Source organism: Anomalospiza imberbis, chromosome 13 (genome assembly GCF_031753505.1).
Source record: "Anomalospiza imberbis isolate Cuckoo-Finch-1a 21T00152 chromosome 13, ASM3175350v1, whole genome shotgun sequence".
Classification (NCBI taxonomy): Eukaryota; Metazoa; Chordata; class Aves; order Passeriformes; family Viduidae; genus Anomalospiza; species Anomalospiza imberbis.
The window spans coordinates 10,611,651-10,635,877 of record NC_089693.1 but is presented as its reverse complement, the minus strand read 5'-3'; the positions used below and the strand labels follow the sequence as shown (position 1 = coordinate 10,635,877).

At 39.8% G+C, this 24,227-nt stretch overlaps 1 protein-coding gene across 4 annotated transcripts; it reads right to left on the bottom strand.

Annotated features, from left to right (window-relative positions):
• Window positions 1–132: 132 nt before the first annotated feature.
• Window positions 133–20,363, bottom strand: CEP152 (centrosomal protein 152). Of its 4 annotated transcripts, XM_068203894.1 has the most exons (26): window positions 20,219–20,363; window positions 19,455–19,555; window positions 19,176–19,242; window positions 18,620–18,964; window positions 17,979–18,147; window positions 17,182–17,322; window positions 16,131–16,270; window positions 15,634–15,834; window positions 14,057–14,204; window positions 13,302–13,393; window positions 12,331–12,494; window positions 11,542–11,746; window positions 10,670–10,762; window positions 10,414–10,544; window positions 10,111–10,239; window positions 9,838–9,973; window positions 8,927–9,106; window positions 8,153–8,419; window positions 7,580–7,693; window positions 6,656–7,306; window positions 5,082–5,256; window positions 2,857–2,938; window positions 2,663–2,769; window positions 1,759–1,915; window positions 1,376–1,479; window positions 133–1,238 (listed from the first exon to the last, which is right to left on the bottom strand). In XM_068203894.1, the coding sequence occupies exons 1-26, from the start codon at window positions 20,303–20,305 to the stop codon at window positions 358–360; spliced, it is 5,067 nt and encodes a 1,688-aa protein (XP_068059995.1). In that variant the 5' UTR covers window positions 20,306–20,363; the 3' UTR covers window positions 133–357. The 4 variants fall into 4 exon arrangements, with proteins under 4 accessions (XP_068059995.1, XP_068059996.1, XP_068059997.1 ...); XM_068203895.1 differs by lacking the exon at window positions 8,153–8,419; XM_068203896.1 differs by lacking the exon at window positions 18,620–18,964.
• Between the last annotated feature and the right edge of the window lie 3,864 nt (window positions 20,364–24,227).

The following is a 24,227-nucleotide window of genomic DNA, read 5'->3' as shown; positions in this document are numbered from 1 at the left end:
AATTTGTATCTAGTGCACTATAAACATTTACAAAAGTGTTATTACAAGGGTAAAGAAAAGTCTGCAGTAATATTTCAAGTAACTTAATAAAATTTGTTCATGTAACATTGATCACAAAATGGACACAGTAGAAATGATTTTCCTCAATCATCACACTTTATTTAAACATCAACTTAATTTTTTCCTTCAAACGAGGACTGCTGGTATTGGTTCAAGTTAGAGAGTGGGCTAATTAAAAAACATTATCTTGCTGAGACTGGGGATCCCACACCATTTTTCTCCAAGCATTTGTTGCAGCATTTTCCAACATTTGAATCTGATGTTGCTTTGAGTTGAGGGACAGCTGAATTTGATTTGTCAGGAGTTGAGAAATGAAGTGTGCTCTGGGTTTGTTACCTGCTTGTCTCTACTGTAAACTTTTGGGCTGATTTTTGTACTGAGAATCTTGCCATTGGCACTAGAAATGTCTCTCCAAGAAGTAACATTTTCATCTGCAGGAGAAAATGATCTGATGTGAGGAAACTCTTCACAGTACACAGTCTGTGCTTGAACATTAGTATTGGCTTTTTGTTGAGGATACAAGAGAGGCATTTCACTACAATCCAGATGCAAGCTTCCATTCCCAGAACTCCATTCACTACTGCTTCCTTCATCTCTTTCTGGAGTGTCTTTAAAATCAAATTCCTGACTTCTCTTAGACTTAGTTTTCCATTTTCCATATGAGTGGATACATTTATCCTCTTTCAAGCCTGTTCTTCCATTCTTGCTCTTAAGCATATGATGAGTTGGCCCAGAGCTGCTGTGGCCATTTGTAACCCTGGGTACTTGCATATTTTGTAGTGCTTCATGACCAGGAGAGGGAGGAGCATCGCCATTACTCGCAGCACACAAAAGTCCTTTGTCTATATTTGCAATGGGGCCATATTTTTCTCTTCTTCCATCTTCATTTGGGTAACATTCTGGTAGAACACCTCTAGATGCACCATCCAGATTTTGAGAATTATTCCTGTTCTGAATATCTGAAGTCACTGTTTCACAGAGCACATGTTGAGTTTTGGTCGGCGTCGCATCAAACTGCTGTCTCAAGTCACGTGGAACACGCTTCTGGACAACTTTATCAGTGGCTTTTTCAGTACTGCTTTCACTACATGATTTGCTTTCCATGTGGTGTGACCTAGTCCAAAGCACACAATCTCTTTTGGAGCACTCACCTCCAGGATCAGAACTTAAACGCAGAGCTAGGAGAGGAGGGAAAGAGATAGATAATCAAAGAGATAATCAAAGATAATGTTAATATTGGAAGAAAAGCACTTTCATTACTACATGCATTAAATCAGTATGCTCAAGAAGAAAAGGACCACAGAATCCAGCACACCTGGGCAGGCAGACTTGCGCTGGGGAATGTGCCGAAGAGGCGTTTCCAGTCCTTTAGCCATTGTAGCAAGTTTACTGGCAGCATCCATTATTTTCTTTTCAGCTCTGTCAAGAATTGTAGAACATGGGGAAAAAAAACCAAAACCAAAAACAAGTTTAAGAGTAATTCAACTCTACATTTTACTTCAAGGCAATGTCACTGAGAGTCAGAGAATACTGAAAGGACAGTGTGCCAGGCAGCTCAGCAGTGACCTGGCGCTAACACACGCATGCTGGCAAGACTTCAGGCCAGGCACTGTTTGCTCCAAGGTGGACAAACACCAGACTAAAATCTACACACCTCTTGCACAGCCAACAGTCATTTCCAAACACACTTGAACTTACCCTTCATGTTTGCCATTATCAGTGAGCAGCTGTTGAAGGCATGTCAAGTAGTATTTGCGCATTTTCCGTGCTGTCTCTTGGCGCTCTCTTAAAACCTCCACTTTAATCATTTCAGCAGCTCGTTCCTTACTTTCACGGATATAACAAAGCATATCACCTACAAACACACTTCATTAGTACCAGTTTTCCCCCAGAGTGGGGAAAAAGCCAACACCACAAACTGGGATTGTCTAGCAGACCTGGAACAAGTCAGCAAGGACATGGATTTACCTGCCAACATTCCACCAAATCCTCGTGTCAGTTGTTGCCTACTGGATGAATGCCAGGGCAAACCACAGCAGGTCAATATGAAGCATCAGAAAGGAATTCAGTTGTCTGATTCTGCATCTTAAGCAGGCACAGGGATTCGGGAGGAATGTTGGCTGGTAAAATATAGGTCTAGAAACTTTTCAATGGCCATTCAGAAATCTGGGGAGCTGCTGCACTCAGGTAAGACCTGGTGCTACACTTAATCCTTTCTCCTCAGCCAGAAGGTTGCTGACTAAGCCAGAAGGCAGGATACAGCACAAGAGAAAAGCAGATTTTCTCTCAGGACAAGTTGCAGTCTAGGTAGATTTTTTTTTTTCTGGAGAAACAAGATCAGTTCTCAAAATACACTTTACCACTTTAAAAGACATACTACAGTACAACAAAGCAAGGATGGTAAAACAAGGCTTTGCCCACCACAATTACATGCTGAATTTAGGGTGACAATTCCATTTCTCACAGTCACTCTAGTAAGATGAAAAAATTTACTTCTCATGTGATTTGGTTGTCAGATTCCTGTCCAAGCTGGCTGAAGGAAGAAGCAACAAAGTAATTTATTTTCCTCCACTAAATCTTTAACTAAGACTTTAGTACTTACACTTAATCTTGCTCAAAGCTTTAATGTAGTGAGCACGCATTTCTTCCAGACCTTTCACAGAGTCAGAGGATGCACAAGGATTTGAGATGCCTTCCCTTGACAGTGATCTGAAATGCATACACATCACACTGCACAATAAAAGCAACTTATATCTTCCCAAAATAAGAAATTATCTTGTTTAGTTATTTAAATACCTTGGTGGTGATCCCTGATCTTTCAGTTTAGTTTTCATCTCGGAGTTTTGTGCAATTAGAGCTCCTGGAACCATCTCATTTTCTATTAAAAAAAAAAAAAAAAGAACCATAATTCACTGCATTCCTCTAAATTGAAGTTCAAGAGATGCTTATGTAATAACTGCTGCCTCTGGTACAAGATCTGAATGTCACAAAGCATCATTAGTTGCAGTACAGCTGTTGCAGTAACAAGCAGATAGGAATCGATCCCAACACACTTCACTGAAGTCTGAATATAAAAATCATCTCATACAGTAATTAAATAAGCTTAAAGCCTTCATATGCCATTACTAACACTAAACTGAGATACCAAGTGTACTTGGAGAGAAAGGACAGGACAAAAAAAAAAACAAGGGTGGTTTTGACAAACATTGAAAAAGAATTATTAATTTGTGGGTTAGTAACTGTCCCTTTGAGATATAAAAGTAGAAGATAAAACTTGGTAGGTTTTGTCGGTTTATTGTGGTCAGGGCTTCTTTTCTTTGTTTTGAGGTTAATAACCAAAACCCCAGTATCCACTGAAAATTAAAAGATCCTACAGATGAGAGAATCAAAGTTGTCTTTAGGTGACTAACAATCTTAACCTTGGATTTGCTCTGACTTAGCTTCATATTCCTTCACAGCAAGCTGAAGATGTCTGTGGGCCATCTCCAGCTCTCTTTTCAAGTCCTGGCACACAGCCTCTCTTTCTTCAAGCTCCTGGCAGCAGTGTTTGCAGCACACATCTTCCTGAGACCCAAGGTTCCTTTTTGTACATTTCTGACTTGCAACAGTAATTGCTAAAAGTTATACATCAACATGGGACCAAAAGAATCAAGCCCAACCTATTTTCAGTGCTCTACTTAGTCCTCTTCTCACTGGAAAGTGTGTACTATTTTAGCCCAATTAAACTAGTTATAAGAGGCTGGTACCTGTTCCAGAAGGTGCAGCAGCATCTACCAACACATACAGTTCTCACAACCTCAGTGCACTTCCATCAGTGATGATTTGAGTTCTTCAGTCAGCAAAAAGACTTGCAGGGTAAATGCTTTTAAAAGTTTTTTTAGAATTTTTTTTAAAGTAACAACAGCCAAGCAGGGTCTTTTGAAGTCAGCTGAAGGAAGCTGTCCCAGCTGGAAAGCCTCACACATGTCTGAGCCTGGTTAAGGGATACACAAAGACTGGGCTCCTTCCAGGCCAGCGCTGGCTGCTCCCCACAGCCAGGCCAGGGCGCTCTAGAGACAGGAGCACTGCAGTGCTGGTATTGTTCTGTGTTAATACTCCTTATGCTGGTGTTGAAGGAATTCAAGCCACACTACAGGCACAGAGCCAAAAACTCTTGGGTTTTGTTGCTTTATGTTTTTCAGTTGCGTAAGAACTCAAACTAAACAGAAAGCCCCAGGGACATCTGTCCCTCCCATGAAGTTTTTCCCATCTACAGTGTCTCCAGTTTTGCCATAGTACACGTGACAGCCTTGGGAAGAGCTACAATGCCAAAGTTCATACTAGGCACAGGGAGTGGGGGAAAGGGAAGAAAAGGGGAAAACAAAAAAGAGAGAAACACCACCCAGGGATTCACACTTTTTTCAACTACATTCTTGACCAAAAGAACCAGAGAAGACTACCATGCCAGGTCAAGCAAGTTCTTGACACAATAGTATCTTTTACATGAATGCAGAATTCCTTGCCTTGTGTAATGCCAAGAGCAAGCAGTATAATTCAATCTTTGAAGCTCCAATCTAGTATTACCCATTTACAAAACATAGTTTAGACCATACCCTGCACATCATGGCCAACACTGCCTTGCATGTGAACTGTTATATACTCCAAAGGTTTTGCTGCTAACAACCCCCAAAGAATGCACACACCTCTAGCAGATGAGAGACAGCTATTTCTTTCTTCCTGAAGAATGGATTTAAAAAGCAGGAAGATACTAGCATTTGATAAAATGAAACCTCAAAGCCTACCATTAAACCAGTAAACTGGAGACCAGTACCATTTGTTGCAGTTTGTGACTTTAACTTAGGTTATGCAATATTAAACAACCTTACAGTCAGAAGAACTGTATCTTCCTCTATCACCCAAATATTTATTAATTAGCTAACTTTACATTGGGGTCATCAAAAGGACATTGAATATTAAAGACTGCTACTAACAAGCTTAATTTGATGACTTGCAATCTGCCAGATTAAGATCAAACCCAATACCTTTGTCTGTTCCAGCTTCCTGCAAGGGTGTCTGTCTTCTCAGTCTCCTTTGTGCTTCTGCTTGGTGTCCAACATTGCACACAGGGGGTCTTGCCACATCTCCAGTGCTCCCTGTACCATGTCGTGGGTAAGGGTATGATTCTTTATTTGCATTACTCACTAGCTCTTCATATTTCTGCAATTGAAAAACACTTCCTGAAAACACAACACAGCAGAAAAAGTGTTCCACACCACAACCAACCCTGATCACTCAGCAGCTTTAGTAATTTTAATACAGGTACTTTAAACCTGCAGTAGAACCACAGATTATAAGTCAAATCATGAAGAAAACATCTATTCTATGATACAGAAGTTTTATTTAGCATAAATCATTGCAACAGCAGTGCCTGAATATCTTGAGTATTATGTGGAAATGTCAGTAGCCCTTAACATTGCAGAACTATACCCTATCTTTGAACAGCTGAAGAGAACTCACTTTTTAAAGAGAAAAGACATTACTAGGAAATTAAAAAGACTTCACCAGATAAGGTAGTTCAAGTCAACCAGTGTTTTGAGATTGAAAGGCATATTAAACAGTTTACCAAGAGACATTTCATTTCCACTGCAGAAGGTACATAAGGCACAGGAAAAAAACTATTCTCTTTATCATTGTGGATATGACTTGTGACATGAAAACCTTTAAGGCCCACTTACTGAACAGAAACATATTGACATTAAAGAAATGGTAATATCTCATCTTCTCTTGAAAAACCAGACATTTTCTTTGTCCTATTCTCAGATAATTCTCCAGCTACAAACTGCTGGGTAGCAATGGCATTTCCGGTGGGATGTTCCCCACAACAAAAAACTTATTACAAGCATAAGCACTGCAAGGAGAGGAATCTGCTAAAACAACAGAAACAAGGGCTTTGGGACAAAATTTGACTTAGCCCCAAACTCCTCTAGAAGAGGGTAAGACATCTTTCCTCATCTGGGCAAGCACACTGAAAAAGATTTGAAAAAGATTTTGTGCCTCTAGCACAATAAAATAGGCAAGACTCTTATTCCCAAGACAGAACTGACTGACAAACTGACCTACTGCAGGCAATTTGCAAAAAGGATTTACTGTTTTCATCTTTATTTGTATAAAGAGGAGGGGGAAAAAAGCGTAATATGATCCATAATCACCGTCCAATCACCACTGCAAACTGGACTTTGCAACTATGCACAAATCCGAGATGGGCTCTGTCATTACAGCCTGTCAAAGAGGAAGCCTTCAACAGGCTCCCAACCTTAAGCAGGTTGATCAATCTCCTTAATTAACAAGTCTTTGCATAGATGACATTCCTAGCCTGACTTTATCTTCTTTAAAGACTGAAGATGTCAAAGCTACATCCTTTCCCTTTTCACTTGTTAATGGTAGATTTAGCCTCCTTTCAGTTTTAGAGTACACTTATCAATGAACACAAATGTTGAATTTTCTATCTCTCACAATTGCATGGATATTTCACGGGAGAAAACCTGACTGACAACAGGTCTGACTGACTTCTCAAATGCCTTTTCTGATTGGCAGTAATAATTCACAGAAATATTACCTTTTTCCATTCTCGCTCTTTCTTTTCCAGAATTGTGCAGACTGTGGTTCTATAGGCCTTTTGTAAACAAGCCTTCAGTTTGTCTTTGCCTTGACTGGTTAATTGAACATGAGAGTCAAAACACTTGTCCTTCCAAGAATGTTTACTCTGTGTGCACTTGACCAGTTCTTCGTGAATTTCACTCATCAAATACTCCAGCTTCACCAGAGTCTTCTCCTCATACTGATTCATTTCGTCCTGCAGTCTCTTGGCTTCCTGAGCCTCCCATTCTCGCTGCTTTTGGTCTAGTAACATCTTGATTTCTGCTTCTTTCTGAATGGAGAGATCATTCTTCTGCTTTGCAAGGTCCTCCTTTGCTGTTGCAAGGACCTCTTTAATTCTGTTTCTATGATCATCCAAGAATGATTGGTAGTCTCTCTCATTTTGCTCTTGTATCTGCAGAATTTCTTCTTGCTTTTCTTTGTTCCACTGCGCACGGGCTTTTGCTAGTTCTGCTTTGACAGCTGCAGGGATTTCCTCTTTCTTTAGCTCCAATTCCCTCCTCAGAGAAATTATCTTTTCTTCAAGTTCTTTAACTCTTAGTCCAGATGTCTCTGGACTTTCATATTCTTTCTTCCATTTCTCCTCAGCAGCTGAGAGAACCAGGGCTAACTGGCAAATAAACAACACAGTCATTAGGAATATATACACACATTCACAGATACACAAATGCAATTCTGAATCATAAAAATCTATTAGAGACCTCTTCAATTTATTTAATAAAAATTAAACCTATATAGGGAAAAAATGGGTGTGGACCAGAGTACACAACAAATATCTTTCCTTAGTGACTCCCTGTGCCTGTGTCTACATTCATTCCTCAGTAATATATGGGATTTGGAAGACTTTGTTTATCAACACAATTATAGCAGTATTTTGGGCTACCTGCTTTGCTGCAGTCTTTTGGTGTTCCTTTTCCCATTTTTCTTGTTCTACCTTTAGATTTAGTTTGTACTCTTGTAGCCACTTGGCATGAGCTTGGGCTAAAGCTGCATCTACCTTTAAACAGGTAAAAAATTTGCTTCAGCAGGTAAGTAGGTACACTGAATATATTTTTATGACTACTTTCATGTAACAGTGCAAGAACAGACTTCAGTTTGGATTTCTATGTTTAGAAATTAAAAGAATCAGACCAACAGCACTTCATGCATTTCTTGATGCAAAAATTATGCCAAAATTAAAAATACTAGATTTATTTTTAACAAAATGGCATAAAAATCTAAGTCAGTGCTGCTCAGTTCTGTTCAAAACTCCTGCGAAACTTGTTTAACAGTGTGACAAACAAACCACATGCTACAGTTTTTTCAGAACTTTTTTAAGAACTCTATTTCTAATACAGCAAATATCAATACTAAACTTAAGAGCAAGTTAGTGGAGGAGTCCACTTTTTTTTTTAGGTGACTTAAGTGGACACAGCAGTTTCAGAGACTCCAGGCAGACAGAACAATTATTTGTTACCTGGCTGGCAAGATTTTTACAGTATTTATTTTCCAGTTCTAATTCAAATTCTTTTAAGGCCTCTTCAGAGGCTGTATTTTCTTTCAGAGCCTTCTGGATCTGCAGCCGCTGGTCTTCAACAGTCCCTTCTAACTCTTTAGTTGAAACGTCATCCACAGCTTGGTCAGTTTGGCAGCTGCAGTCATTACATTCAACTACAGTTCTTCTCACTTCTTCCAGCCTACTTTGCCACTCTCTTTCTAATTTGGCAAAGACTTGATCTTTATTCTAAGGAAAAAAATATTTTTTAAGAAAATCTCCCCAGTGTGTAAATAAACAGATCTCACTGGTGTTTAGCAAATGAAACACTGTTCACACCAATGATCCTCCTTAACAGAAGAACAAAACCATGCACAGAGAGGAGAGAGTCTGGTGACTTATCAGAGCTTTCTCTGATGGGATAGGATACACAAAGGATTTCTACATGATACCTGAGTGAAACAACAGAAAGCACAACCTTCACTCAAGCACCAGGGTGAAAAGCTCCAGCATATTACCAGCTGTGACATCCAGGGTATTCTGTTTGTTACTTTGCAAGATCTAGGTTTTCAGTTTCTTTAAAAATATGAAACATGTAATGCCTAATACTCCTTCAGAGGCTTTTAAAATGACAAATCCTTAACAGACACTTCCAACGGCAGAATAATAGCACATAAATCTAAAGTTCTGTCTCTGAAAATAGACAGCAAAACAACAACAACAAAAAATTGAAATTCCCTGATCTAAGTTTCACACCTCTTTTTCCTCCTTTTCCCAGTGAACTTTGGCTAATGCAACTTCCTCTTGAACCTGCTGTTTTTTTTCTTCCAGCCACTGCTTCTTTGCTGCTGTCATGGACCTGATGTGCTCTTCTTCAAGCTCAGTTCTCAGAAGTTTAAGGGAGCCTTCTTTTTCCTCTAGTAGCTGTTTCTTGAGCTAGACCAAAAATAAATAAATGAAATATTCTCCAAGGCACAACTGCTCTGGTACAAAACTATGAGAAAGCATGAGACACATTATTAATTCTCTAGAGGCTCTGCACTGATCTTACTGATGTCACTTAGACAAGAGATGTAACTCTCAAAACAGGTGATTTAGGACATTATATCAGACATTATTATAGGCTATTGCTGTTAAGTAAGTTTTTGTATCAAGCACCTTTACTCCCCTCATACTTTGAGCTGCACCTCTTTACTGTACTTGCTTACCCAGACAGTTGATCTACTTCAGTCATTGCACACTGGTATCTTCAGAAAAACAAAGTTTTTAATCAAATCAGTCTGAATTCACTACTTAAAAAAACCACACTGATTTTAGATCAGTTTTATATAGGGAGAAGTAAACTTGTATCATCATTCAGGGTTTTTTGAAAATGTCTTATGAATGTAAAAGCTCACACTGCTGACTAAGCATCCTCAGAAGTCAGAATTATGGAAGTTCACTACATGAAAACAAACACTTATTGGAAAGAGTTACTTGTACAGTATTTCAAGGCTCAGAACACAACACCAGCCCAATTTAACAGTAAGTAATGTGTATGAATTTTCTGATACAGCTGCATCTCTTCCAAGTAGATTTTGCAAACATTTACAAAATTAAATTCTTATTAATATTACATCTTGAAAACAGTGTGAAATTATATGTTTTATAGGCATTTCAATTTGTACCTTCTCTTCCTTCAGCTGATGCTCTTGTTGAAATTTCTGTCTTAAAGTTTTTTCCAAGGTGTCCTTCTCCCGACAAACTCCAATGTAACATTCCTTCACTACAGTAATCTCTTTGTTCAGTTCCTCTATATTATTCCTTCAAAGGACAGATTACTTATTATCAATTGGCCTCAGAGGACAGCAAACCAGCTTTAAAATAAGTGTAACTAGCAGTGAAGGTCAGACAGGAAACATGAAATTTTTGTTAAAAATGGAAATAATGCTAAGTCTTACCTTAACTGTGAGATTGTCTCTTCAGAAGTTTGAAGAAGCAACTGCTTTTCCACAGCAAACCTCTCCATCAGCTCCTTCTCAAAATGTGCTTTGGTGTCCTCATGATGTTGCTGATAAGTTCTTTCACACCTACAATTCCAAGAAAGGAAAAATAACCACCTGATTTCAATTAACTAGGTTCAAGTTTTCTGTAAGAAAATACCTTTCTAACATTGACCTCCTCTTGTACCTGATAGCTGGAACAAGATTATGTGTGCAGGATGAAAATCCACAAATTAAACTAAACTAAGTTAACAGACTTGCCTGTCAATGGCTTCTTGCTTATCATGATCAAAATCCTGAACCATCTTTCTCATCTGACAACAGAGATCTTGATTTAAGCTTTTCAGTTTTTCCTCGTTTTCCTTCAGTTCTTCAATAGTTGAAGTATGGGCCTGGACAAACAAGGGTCAAGTAATATGGGGTTGTAAGAACCTTTTCTTATCACAGGTTTTTAGTATGGGGTCGGGGTTTTTTGTGATTTTTTCTTCTGTAGTAGTAAGCAGCATCTCTGTCTTACCTCTACTTCCTGTAGCAAAGCTTCATTAGCCTTTCTGAGCCTCAGAACTTCTTCCTTTAGATTATCAGAAGCATCCTTCAAATTTGTGACAGGCTAAAAATTAATAAAATTAGCATGATATCTTTCAAGATATAAATGATTTAGCAGTTAATGCTTAAAGAAGTTAAGAGTTGTCAAATAAAAATTGTACTCAAAAAATACAAAACACAGGAAAATATTGCACTGCAAGATCACAGTATCACTGCTATTCTAGATGAATTCTTGAAACTTAGTATCATGAAGCTTTGGAGAAGCAACACACTCAGTGTTGTGTTTGCAAGCTGAATGACAACAGCCATCCAACAGAGAGCACACTTCCCACATACACTGCATTCCTATCCCACATCCAGGTCTCCATCTACAGATACTGCAAGTCTGATCAATCTATAGAGGGAAAGCAATAATGGGGTGAAGAGAGTTGCAGTATCAAGGAGATTCCTTACTGATCAAATTACACTGTGAAGGCCCCTGAAGGCAATCTGTTAAGTGTTCTGATTGTATAATCTAATCTATCAGCCCTCTTGCAGAAATTACAAGGTCCTCTTGGCTAAAGCAAACCATCTTTTTCCAATGCAATTTATTTCTAACATAAGTAGGGCAGACACTAGGCACTCTCAAGCATATAAGTCATCATTTTAGGACTCACTTAATAATGCATCCGCTACCTAGGTTCTGCTATTCAGTTGTTTTCTTTTTAACCAAAGATGCAAACCCAGAGTTGCTATGAAAACTCAGCTATGCATAAATTTTTGACCTATTTTCATAAGAAGCTTTGGTTTTGTTCACCAAAAACCAGGAATACTTGACTTTTAAAGAAGTGTAAAAGAACAAACCTCTGAATTTCTTGATGCTTTTTCTGCTTTCAACTGCCTGCATTCCTCTAGTGTCTTCTGGCAATCTTTAAGACTATTTTGTAGTTGAGTAATCTGGTTTCTCTTCATTTTATTACTGCTCAATAAACGTTCCAGCTCAGCTTTTAATTCTACAATAATTTCATCTTTAGAGAGTTCTTTATCCATGTCTCTGTTCTGTATTGCACTATCAGGAAAGACATAACCAGTTCAGTATTTAAAAGACAAAACATATTTAGCTGAAAGGCGGTGGTAGCAAAGAGAAGAGTAACTAATGCTACCAGAAATACCAGGATGTCTAAGATGTAATAGTAAAAAGCATAGGAGGACATAAATATCAAAGCTTTCCTATCAAGTTGCAATTAATTTACAGAGAACTTGTTAATTCAGCTGTTTCCTCAACAGATTCATTCTCACATGATGTGAAGAGTTTTGAAACAACTCAACTGGTTGAGGTAAAAGACAGCTTTAGCTTTAAGCAACTATGTGGAGTCTTTGAGGAAGAAAAGTATCCATCAATATAATTCAACAATTAAAGGAACGGCAATGTAGTCCCTATGAAATCTGAAGGCTTATTAAATAGCAATTAGCCAACCAAATTATGGCATTAGTACAGTTTTTCTGTTTCTCAGATTACCTGGCAATACAAGCAGTATTTCAAATATCTATCAAAAACCTATGTGTTGATCCAGTAGATCCTTCTTTTTACACATAACTTGCATAATTTTTTGAGGATTTAAATTTTTTCTTTCAACAAGAATCACTCAATACCTGCAGAATCTTGGCTTCTTCCCTGTGATTTTTTTAATTCCCAGTTCTACATAGGAATCACCCAGACTCATATGTTGCTCTCCACCTGCATCATTCAAAAATACTCCAAGCCTGGCAGCAGATTCATATAAAGCTATTTCTTCTTTCAGTTCCATTAATTCTTCCTGAAAGGAAGAGACAAAAAAAAAATTACACTGACCAGAGAGACTCCAAGCCAACATATCAGACCCACGATAACTCTTCCAAAGAAAATAAACACATGGAGCTCTTCCTTCTAAATATAGTTATATTTAGCTGCATTTAGTTGAAATGTCTAGCATTAACTTATACTTTCATTTTTCATTTCTGATACCTCTAGCAAAACAAATATCAAAACTACAAATTTGTTATTATATTCCCTATTGTTCTTGTAGTCCATCTATGAAGTATTATTTCTTTTGCTCTTTTGCATTCCTGCTGTCCTTGTAGAGCAACATGGATGACAACAGAGAAGTACATACCTGGAGAAACAGCTATTACTCTAGTACTTAGTAGGATTCATAGTTTCCTAGATAACAGATTTAAATCAAATACATAAACTCAAATGGAAACACTTCCACTCATGCTTTACAGAGGACTTTCTAGCATTCCTTTTTGCTGACAAAAGATAAAATTTCAGAACATGGTATCTCCTCATTAAGTTATGGGACTCCCAGCACACTGAATTTACATTCATTTTTTTTTTTCCAAAAGCAGGTTGGACAGAAGTATGAGATCAGATTTGTGCCAATACAATTGCTCAAACTGTTTTAATTGGTGGGGAGGGAGGAAGTCCCTCATGCAACACTGGGAGAGGAAGTAGTCAAAGATAATGTGCTTGTTTCCCCCAAAAATTTAAAGTGTTCCAACCAACAACTTCTTAGTTATAATGCCTCTCCCCCACATCAAATGCAAACATTTTATTCAAATATAAAATATTCAATAAAATTAACCTGCAAAGCCTTGTTCATGTTGTTGCTTATAATCTGTGCAGACTGAGCTTGCTGCAATTGAAGCCGTAACTGATTTGTCTCCTGCATTGAGCCTGTTGTAGGAAAGAAAAGGGAGAAAAAGAGCAAGTGATAAATATGCAAGAAAGCCTATGCAATCTGAAGAAAGATCTCTGTTAAAAATAGCAATGTTGATTCTGGCAATAGACATTACTGTTTCTATTTCCTTGAGCTTGCTAACAGCTACTAAATACATTACTATCCAAAGACTTCAATGTGTGAAGGTAGGCAAAAGACAAACACACAAACTGTAAAACATTTCACAATCTATTTCTACAATAAACGTTTCCAAGAATCAGCCTCCAGCTCCCAGAACAATTCTTCTCACTAGGACTTGAATTTAGAATGGCAATTCAAGTCAAGCACCTTAACACAAAATTAAGTAACTTGCATCCAAAGGCTGTTGCTTAGTATGAAACAAGGTTTACACATATGCAGCACAAAATACATATGAAATAACTTTAATCTCTGTTCTTTGGGGTTTGGAGATGATGTTTGCATTCATTTCTATTTGGTTTTTACATCTTAGTCTAGACTTAAAGTTAAGTTTGACAAATCCACTGCATAGCAAACAGTCTAGAACACAATTAGCTTGATGTTGATTCCCCTTCCATAGAAACATTGATATGCAATTTCATATTTAGAAAAAATGAAGATATTTCTGCAAGGAAAGGTAATAGCATGAGTAAAAGGCTGACCTGTTTGCAGTAAATTTGCACATTGCTTTTGGCTTTCTTCTAGGCTTCTTGTCAGTCGATTTATTATTTCAGTTTTTTCACATTTGGTTTCTTCCAGCAATTTTTCCAGTTGCTTAACATGCTCTCCTAGATTTTTGCAAAGCTCTTTCTAGGAAAGAGTATTTTTACTTGTTTAACAAACACTTAACCATCTAGAACTGTTTCAGATACAGACAAATTCAATATATACAAGATAAAGGAGAAAAATAATCAATCTGGTACCTAAAGGGGTAGAGGACAGTTAAATCAATCACAGATCAAACACTATCCTTGGCTGACAAGTGACCTCTTACAGAATCAAAGTTCAGTTTTCACTGGGAGGCAGTAATTCTACTCATATGTAAACAAACATGGATGAGAATCATTTCATATTTCCTAGAGCAGTTACTTTTCAGCACATCAGATTATCTCCTGTAATTAATCACATACACTTGTTCTATTACAGAAAAAAAAAAAAAAAAATCAAGCCTTCACATGATATCAAGCCAGGCAGTTTATTTTAACTGAGCTTAAGACAAGCTAGCAAGTGCCAATACTTGCAGGTAAAAGAGGAACTGTAGTTTCTTTTTCACAGGATATACAAAGTAGACATTTATATGGCATTACTTAGTGACCTACACAGACTTGGGAAGAAGCATAGTGCTTTGTATTTACACCTTTTGACTCTGATCTTCTCACAAAAAACAGATCTCCCTCTTTGAATATCTCAAAAATGCTACCATATATTTTGCAGTAGAGACAAAGTTGTATAAGCTTTGTTGTGGTACTAACAGACAAAAATTTAGCAGTGCATTTGGTTTAGAAGCAAGTACCAGTTACTTTTCCAAGTATACAACCCATCTATTTCTATATGTTGAGACAAAAATTAGAGAAATTTAATTTTATTTTCTTTATGTGAAATAGGAGGAAAATTTATTAAGGCCTGCCTGAAATACATTGATTGAATATTTCTAGTAGTGGAATAGATTCTTATGACATATCAAGTAGAATAATTTCAGTAAGCTCTACAACCATGTAACATAATCTACATCAAACTCCATCTTAACGACAGCCTTTTACCACTCCTCTATTTTTAAATCCTTACTTCTAAAATAAAGTCTGTTGAGTGGTTAGTCATCCTTCAGCATTTAGAGACCAAATCTTGGCAACAGACTGTTCAATAAATAGTTTTTCTTGTTTTTTCTTGCAAGAATATCATATTATTTCTTAATTAGTCCTTTTCTTTCCCAGAGTTATTTGCAGAACTCTTTCAAAAAAATATTGTGCACAGAAGGAAAGCTCAGGAGAACAACTTAAGACAATGAATTCTTGCCTCCTCTGCATCTGCTGTGTAAAAACTCACATTTTGAACTTGTAACTGCCTGCAGATGTTTATGAAAACATACTACATAGGCCTCATAATGCTGAGACTTTGCATTTTCCTAGCAGCTTCCAGAAGGAGTTATTAGAATTGTAGGTCAAGTAACGCAGTTTGGGAAACACGGGGAGCTCTACAGTGTCTCCAGTACAGTACTCAGCATCCTAAAACCATTTCTCACCTGCTCTCGGAGTGCAGATTGTGTGGTATCAAGTTTCTGCTCTAATGACAATACTTGCTGCTCATACTTCTGCTTGAGTGCAGAAATAATGGCCTCATGTTGTTCTCTGGCTCGCTGGAGGGCATCTGATCTCTGAAGTTCTAACAGCTGCTTTTGCATGCTTTCCATGGCCACCTCTGCCACTTTGGATTGCTTCAGTATCTGTAGGAACAGTATTACAGTAATTCCTAGTTACATACATTTCATTGTTGCTCCAATATTCTGTACACCAGTTCTTTTTTTTTTGTGCAAGAGCTGCCACAAGTCCTTAAACAATGCCTGTGTTTTCATACACAGTATTTTCAACCAGTGAATCCTATCCACCCATCATGTATTTAGCTTTTGCAATGGTCATGACCAGCATTTCAAGAGACTAGCACTTCTGTTTAATGCAAATGCACCACACATTTAACTGTAGAAGTCTTCCACAATAAACAGTCTAAAAATATTTACAGTACCTGCTCCTCATTGGTAGTAAGAGTCTGAATTTGAGTTTCAAGGGCCTTGATTTGGCCTTCAAGATGCATTTCCCGTTCCTTTCCATTCTGATAGAGTTTCTGAGATTCGTGAAGACTAAGAGCCAAACCATCCTTTTCATCTGAAGAAAGAGACGTAATTGTGTGAGAACCATGGCCAGCCACCCAAGAGCTTCATGCAACATGACTGTTCAGTACCTACTCTACAGAACCATTCACTCTGCCTTGCACTGCAGATAACAACAGAAGACTGAACAAAAACATTCAGTCTCCATCCAGCAACCACTGTCTCCTCCTGGCAGCAGGGAGCACTCCAATACACTGTTTCCAGTAGGGTCCTGAAGGTACAAGCCCCATCCTGGCAGCAGGAGGACCTCACATCCTCCCTTACACTGTTTAAAGGGAGAGTCCTCTGGAGGAACAGCCAAGACACAGCCAAATGGTTGACAGTTGAACTTTTCTCTCTCCATTGCTTCTTTTGCATTCCAAAAACTAAAGTCTTAATTCTCTACATTTAGTACTTTTTTTTTGTCTATTCCTGTAAGAAATGGGAAACTAAGACAATCAGATTTTTTTAATTTTTGAAAGAGATTTTCTCTATATACAGCCTATGAAACGGCCTGTTAAACCAGACACCACCAATAAAAATTTTTTTTTTCATAGATGTCCACTTCTCCTATTGGGGTTTGGGTGTTTTGGTGTTGACTTCCCCCCCCCAACCTCTGACTTTCAAAAGACTACTTTGGCAGACTTCTCACTTTTCTGTACATTTGTGATGCCTGACACATGGGGACTCTGGAAAACAACAGTGGTTTTGAAAATACAGTAAAAGTTAAGACAGTTATGCAGTCAGGCAACAATCCAGAGATTTTTACTTAGAACAATGTTTGGGGGAAGAGGTTTAAGCACATATAGTCCCAAATCAAGTTTATAAGTATAATAAATACCTTCAAAGGCACTTTCTAAATCAATCTCAGAACTTAAAAGTTGCTAGATATGAGTACAATCCCAGAATTAGCACAAAACATTTTACCTTTGACCATTGAAAGCTGATGATTCAAATACCTAATCTGCTGTGCACTCTTTTCTAGCTTTTCATTAAGTTCTTCCAGTTGTCTTTCCCTTGCTTTATTTAGAACTTGAAGTTGAAGAATCTGCATATTTTCTGAAGAATCTGCCAAATTTCAAACAACATGCAGACAAGTCAGCATAGATACCAAGAAAGTCATCACTGTAATTCCTGCTCCAAAATATTTCTTATGGTGCTAAGTTCATTGCTGGTGCACAAAATCTATTTTTTTTTTAATCCACATTTGATTTGCATCACACAAATTGCTCTGGCAGCAATGGCTGAAGGATTGTGCAAACTACAATTCCAGCCTAACAGCAAGCCCAGATAACAGTTCACATGCTGTGAACTCACAGACTTGTGGCCACTACAAGTTTACAACATGTCTAACAAAGTACTTCTGTCATTTGAAGTGTATCTAACAGAAAACCCCAATGTGGCATCACTCACTGGACCTTAGGAAATGTACTCTGAGTTGTTATTTTTCAGTATTATGGAAGGAGACAAAGTGTCAACAAGGTTTGACATCAAGTCATCAGAAATAATTTCTCAGTTTCATCAATCAAAACTACATTTTTCATGCCCAAAACTCATATACCCTGAGCAAAAAGAGGTCATTTCTAGATATAAGATTCTATACTTCAGCATACTTTTAGTTGTCCTCTTACTGAAAAACTACTGAAATCAACATGTTTCTATCACTGATTTCCAGTACACTTTTTACATAAGTTTACTTCAAAGTCTAAGCACCAAACACTTACTTTCATCACTGCCCAAGAATTCATGTTGCAAACCTTCAAACACTTCATTTCTTCTGTTTCCTTCTTGGATTCCTGGAATATTTTGATGAATGCCATTTTGGTATGGTTTATAAGTCACTTTGTAAGATTCTGGTGATTGGCCATTGACAACATCAGATGCAACAAATTGCTGTTGTGACAATATGCACATAAGAGGAAATGCATTAAAACTACAACGGTAGCTTTGCTCAGTGAAAATATTTTTCATTATACAGGTTGACATTAAGAAGAGTTCTAGTAGCTCTTAATTTTCAGGCTCCAATCCAGCACATCATTTAAGCATGATAGAATTCTTCATGAAAGCTTCCACCTTAGGAAAGTAGTGAAGTGTTAAACAGGGTATGCACACGCTTAAATGAATCACATTCATTCTACCTCAAGGAATTCTACCAAGGCAACAGGAGAAAGAACAAACATTATAACAAGGACATATGAAAATTCAGCTATTAATGTCTCATTTTTTTAAATAGGCTACAGAAGCCTCCCATCACTGTTTAAACTGACTGTAAGAAACTGAAGGCATTTAGAAATATTACTACCAATAGGTAAAGTCCTGTGAAAATTTTTCAAGAGGTAGAAAAATGTGTCAGCTTCTAAAATACCTTAAGATGTTCCTTTGGATCATCTGAAAAATTTAATATTTTATTTTGCTGATCGCTAAATTCCGGTTTATGGCCATTTGTATAAGGCCTGAAGTTTTCAGGAAGATGATACACATTGTTCTCTTGGTAGCAACTTGGAGAGTTAAACCCATCTCTACCAAGATACACATCATCTGGATCATCTTGGCCATCCTGGCCACAGTAATCTTCTTTAACATCATATAAATGTTTCTTCTCTTCATCATTATGTAGTCCATTCCAATTCTTCCCATGTTTTTCAACATGATCAGTTTGCTGGTCACACAAGAATTGTTGAGGGTACAGATTTTGTCCTTGTTCATAGCCCTATGAATGGATATGAGGTTTAGAATTGCTCTCTCAAAACTCAGATTTCACCCCACCCTTCTTCTGCTATGGTTACCAGCCCTCAAGTTAGAAATACTTCAAATGAATACCAAAACACATCACCTACACGTATTTCTCTAATTAATTTAAACAATATTTAGCATGTTTTTATGAACAAGCAGTAATTACAATACTGCTCATGCAAGCTTACATTTGGAGGATCACTGATCAATGGATGATCATTCCACCTTCCATCAAGCTTCCCAGGCTCATGTGACCTAGAGAGACACAAGCAGCTTAACTATGTACTAATAACTTCAGGGAAAAAACAAACCTTCTTTTCTTAAATTAAGGCACATCTAGTTTACTTCAAATTGCACTACAGCTCCCCTTTTACTTGGATTATTTTTACAGACCTCATCAACTCAGACTTTGTTCTATTCTTGAAAGCACAACACAAATAATAAAAAGACGGTGCCAAATGCCTTACTGCTCCTCAGTCTCCTGAATGCTGCAGTCTGAGTAACTGGAGAGTTGGTCTCCACTGTCCTCCAGCATATCATGGGGAAGGTCTGTCAACAATTGTTGCAACTGAAATAGAACAAACAATATTCATTATATGCTCTTCAGGAAAATTAATACAAGTTCTGCCCAAAAACACTGGCAAAGTAGGCCACTTGCAGAAAATCCTGGTTTTTTTCCTCCAAGGAAGAATTCACAAAGAGACTTTTACCACAGCATGCTTACTAGACTAGAGCACCAACCAAAGCATTTTTCTGCCAAACTCTTGTTAAGAAAAGTGCTGCACCAGAAAGAGGGAAGGGATATGCCATCTAGTAGACATGTCCCAAGACAGACTAATTTCAAAGAATCATCTGCAAACTGATGATGCCAGGATTTCTCCTCTCTAAATCCAGGCTAGAGAGGTAGTGGAGATTCAAAACGTGCTCTTTCTGAGAAGTCTGGATGGAAATCCAGGTAACTTGCCAGCCAGTATCACTACATCCAAGAAGTCATCACTGCAATGAATACTGCTCTGCTCTGGACCAAGCAACTGGACACAAACAGATAAAAACAGCACAACTAAAACACACCCGAACTTCACTTCTTATGCTTTTCAAGAGTGGCACAGTCTGTACCCTCTTTTGCTCTTACCAGACTACATAAACCTTTTACTTTCTTTTTATGCGCTTAAAAGATAGGAAGAAGCTAAATTCACAAGCCTTCAGTTTAAAATACTTAATTCTTTTTCACCTCTTGTTCTCTTGCATAATCTTCTTGGTCATAGTCTTCATCTTCATGCTGAGTTTGTAGAGCTCCACTATCAAAGTCAAGTGACATTGTTTTCTAATATTGATTTTGCGTATCCAGCAAAACCTACCACAGGACAGGAAAACATCACACGTGAGTAAAATACATGAGGAATCAAAAAGCACCACCCTCATCACCTGAATTACTTAACATGAAAATATAATTCTTGAAACAGCCATTGCATATTACTTAGTTGTTTCTCCTATATCCAAGCCTACTCACTTCCAAGAATTTAGTATTTAAAACAAGTATTTGGGTTTGTCATAGGCTGACATATTTGGGTTTGTCATAGGCTGACATAATATAATTTCCAAAGTTCACTTACAACCAGATATTATTTTATGCAAGTTCTAGTTCTGTACAGTATACATATGACATGATACATGATGATAGTTATGTCCACTTCTGCATCTTGCTCCATAGTCTTCTAGAGAATAACTACATCTTATATTAAAAACTGAAAGTATGCTGTTCCTCGGGCATTTGGATAACAGCCTCAAAAAGAAAAAAGGAAAAGTACCACAGAAATCTAAAAAGCACCACGTGAGTTCCAGATTTCACTTAGGAAGAGACTCTTGGCTCCCCAGGGCCTGTGTACACTGAGCAGTGTGCTCACAGAAAGCTACCGTGTGTAAGTGCTGGTCCACGTTCGGTGACAGGGTAAGTTACTCCCTGCTGAAGGGACACTTGTTTGGGCACACAGGTGTAGCACATCCTCAAGTCTTCACTTGGTATAACGGAACATTACGGGAGCATTATTTCCAAGTTAGAAGTCACTTCGTCACGTTTAAAGGACCTCCTTGCCCACTGCTGTTCAAGGAAATCCTCCAACAGAGCTGGCGGGAGGCCTCACAACGCAGCCCCTGTGTCTGTGCACCCCCCGTGACCGCTCTCACAGGAGGCTCCCGCTTCCCCCACGCCGCACCAGCTGAGCACGACCACCGGCCCTGTCCCCTCTCCTCAGGGCCCTCACCAGCCGGGGGCGAAGGCAGCCGGTCGAGAGTGCACAGCCGCCAGAGGCGCGACCAGCCCCAGAGAGCCGGACCCGGGCGGGCCGGGGGCAGCTCCAGGGGAGCGGGACGAGCTCGGCCGCCGCCACCTCAGTCCTCCCAGACGGCGGCGCGGGGCCGATGCTGCCGTTATTCAGTGCACCTCCCGCGGGGCCCCCAGGGCCGCAGACGGCGGCAAAGCGCGGGCCGAACAGCGAAACCCACCTGAGCCGCCGTGACCACCCGCCCTCCACAGCCACCGCCGGCGCGGGCCCGCCGCTCTTCCGCATCACTCCCGGCCCGCGCCCGCCGCGCTGATTGACAGCCCCGGCCACCAACCGGCGGCCAGAACCGCCCCGAGCCGCGCTGACTGACAGCCCCGGCCACCAACCGGCGGCCAGAGCCCGCCCAGCCGCGCGGGAGACAGGCCCGCCCCCGCCGATTGTTTGAAAGCAGGCGCGCATGTCGCGGGAACGCGCCTGGCGAGCTGATTGGCCGAGCAGGCGACCAATGGCAGTGTGAGTTTTGTGGAGGGGCGGGGTCTCCGCGGGCGGGCAGCGGCGCCATCTCGCAGCGGGACGTGGCGGTCGCCTGGCAACGCGCGGCGCAGGGTGACGTCACGTGCCCGCGAGCTGCCCCTCACGGCAGAGCCCCGATCGCGCTGAGGGGACGCGCGGTCACCTCACGGCAGAGCCCCGATCGCGCTGAGGGGACGCGCGGTCACCTCACGGCAGAGCCCCGATCGCGCTGAGGGGACGCGCGGTCACCTCACGGCAGAGCCCCGATCGCTCTGAGGGGACGCGCGGTCACCTCACGGCAGTGTCCCGATCGCGCTGAGGGGAAGCGCGGTCACCTCACGGCAGAGCCCCGATCGCGCTGAGGGGACGCGCGGTCACCTCACGGCAGTGTCCCGATCGCGCTGAGGGGACGCGTGGTCACCTCACGGCAGTGTCCCGATCGCGCTGAGGGGACGCGCGGTCACCTCACGGCAGAGCCCCGATCGCTCTGAGGGGACGCGCGGTCACCTCACGGCAGTGTCCCGATCGCGCTGAGGGGACGCGCGGTCACCTCTCCCGTCCGAGCCCCTTCCCCAGGCAGCCTTCGCTTGGGTGCTCGGGAACCCGCTCTGCTTCCAGCGCTCTTTCTCTTTAAAAAATTAAAACCTCCCCAGAAGGAGCAGATTTATTGCGCAGAGTCGCGGACAGACAGTTGGTTCCGTTTGTAACAGCCCCACCTGGTGCCTCGCCCTCAGCCCGGACAGCGGGAAAGGACCCCGGGGCAGAGACGTTAGGGTCATTTGTTAGAGGATTTTTATTGATAGGAGCAAACAGTTCATGTGTTTCAGTGAATCTTATAGAAGTTTGAAAAGGAACGAACATGCTATGTCTAGTAAATGTGTGACATTATAGGCGAAATCAGCCATTTTTCCCAGAGGATTCTTGTAACCATTCGAACAGAGATTAGCCAATACTCATAATTTTCACAGGCATTAAATGACTCAAACAAGAACAAAAAGGGTTTAAATGTGTCTGACAATTCATATTGAGTTTCTCAAGAATAATATTTTGGAAACTTTGCAAAATTTAGGCAACTATTTTTCTTAGCATGATTATTTCTAGGACTTCCACAGAGGAGCTGACAGTGTATTTTACGTGAGACAGCTGGGCCACAGAGCAGCATTAATAGCTTAGATGAAGGCATGTAAATGCTAGAAACCGAAAACTGAGAATGAATGTAGTTTATTCTAGGAAAATGCATGGATGTGTTGTGTTTGAATTTTATCTGTAATTAGTTGGATTATCTGCTTTCTCTCACATCAAAAGATTTTGATATACTTCTTTATTGCACTAGCACCCAATTATCTCCCTTTCCTTCCTTTTTACTTCACAGTTCTGCTTCAGACACTTAAAAATATGCAGGAGCATCAGAACAAGGATTCAGGTCTTTTAAATGTTTTACATTGGTGATATTCAAAGAGAAAGACACACTGCATTATACTGTGATCCAAACATCACACACTGGCTCTGGCTGTTTTTATTCAGTGGTTAAGTGAAAACTCATGAAGTGAAAGAAGTCCCTGAGTCAGCATCTTGGCTGGCAAAGTCAAGAAACTTTGATCTCATCCTATCACAGCTCCAAATGCTCTTGTTGAAGTCCTGAGCAACTTTGATTTGTTCTAAAAAAAGAAGTGAAGTTCTGAACATTTTCCTTCTATAACCTGTCATAAAACTCAGTTTTGATGCCAAAATCAAAACAGGTCTTTCTCTCCACTTGACATGCCACAGAAGTAGCTGGGTTTGCTTCATTGCTTGCTCCATAGTCATATCAAGCACATTCTGAAATTTGACAAGATGTGAGAATAGAAAGGATATTATGCAGGGCGCTGATATCCCAGTTACAGTTTCTTGCTGTGGCACAAAGCTCCAGCGCGAGCTCTTGCTGGAGACCTTCACAGGTGAGCACCTTGCATAGGACAGAATGGGCATAAGTTTGGGCTGCTAGCCCTGAAGGTTCAGGGTATCCAAAATGCCAGACTATTAGAAAGGAAATCAACTACTAACATTTCAAAGCTTCTCACTGCTTCATTATTTGTAATCGAGTAGCTTAATCATATTATTATCAAAGAATGAAATGTATTTTTATAGCTATTTGGTGAGGATAAAAATAAAGATGTTTTCTAGTAGGCTCTGAGTGTGGCTCTTTACATTATATTTTCCCCTCCAAGGAAGCTTGTCTTCCATAATTTTATAAGATTTCTCCTCTTGTTTTCTAGAGGAAAGAGCTCATACTGCAGTGTTCCATTTACCACAAACACTGGCAAACAAACAGAATGTGTTTTTTTTTTTTATGGTCAGAATTTCCAGCAACTGCTGAACTCCACAACAATTTTCTGCCTTAGGAACTGAGCTGGTGGGCTGGGAGACAGAGAGAATTATGTCTGTTCATGCCAGAGGACATTGCTT

Bases quoted from the DNA above. Each gene is read 5' to 3' on its own strand.
- CEP152 (XM_068203894.1), bottom strand. From the start codon at position 20,305: ATGTCACTTGACTTTGATAGTGGAGCTCTACAAACTCAGCATGAAGAT. The intron at 16,271-17,181 runs GTAAAATGTTTT...CTCTTTCTTCAG, and splicing joins TCAGCTTTCAATGGTCAAAG to ATGAAAAGGATGGTTTGGCT. The intron at 2,939-5,081 runs GTATTGGGTTTG...TTTTTTTAATAG, and splicing joins GGAAGCTGGAACAGACAAAG to AAAATGAGATGGTTCCAGGA.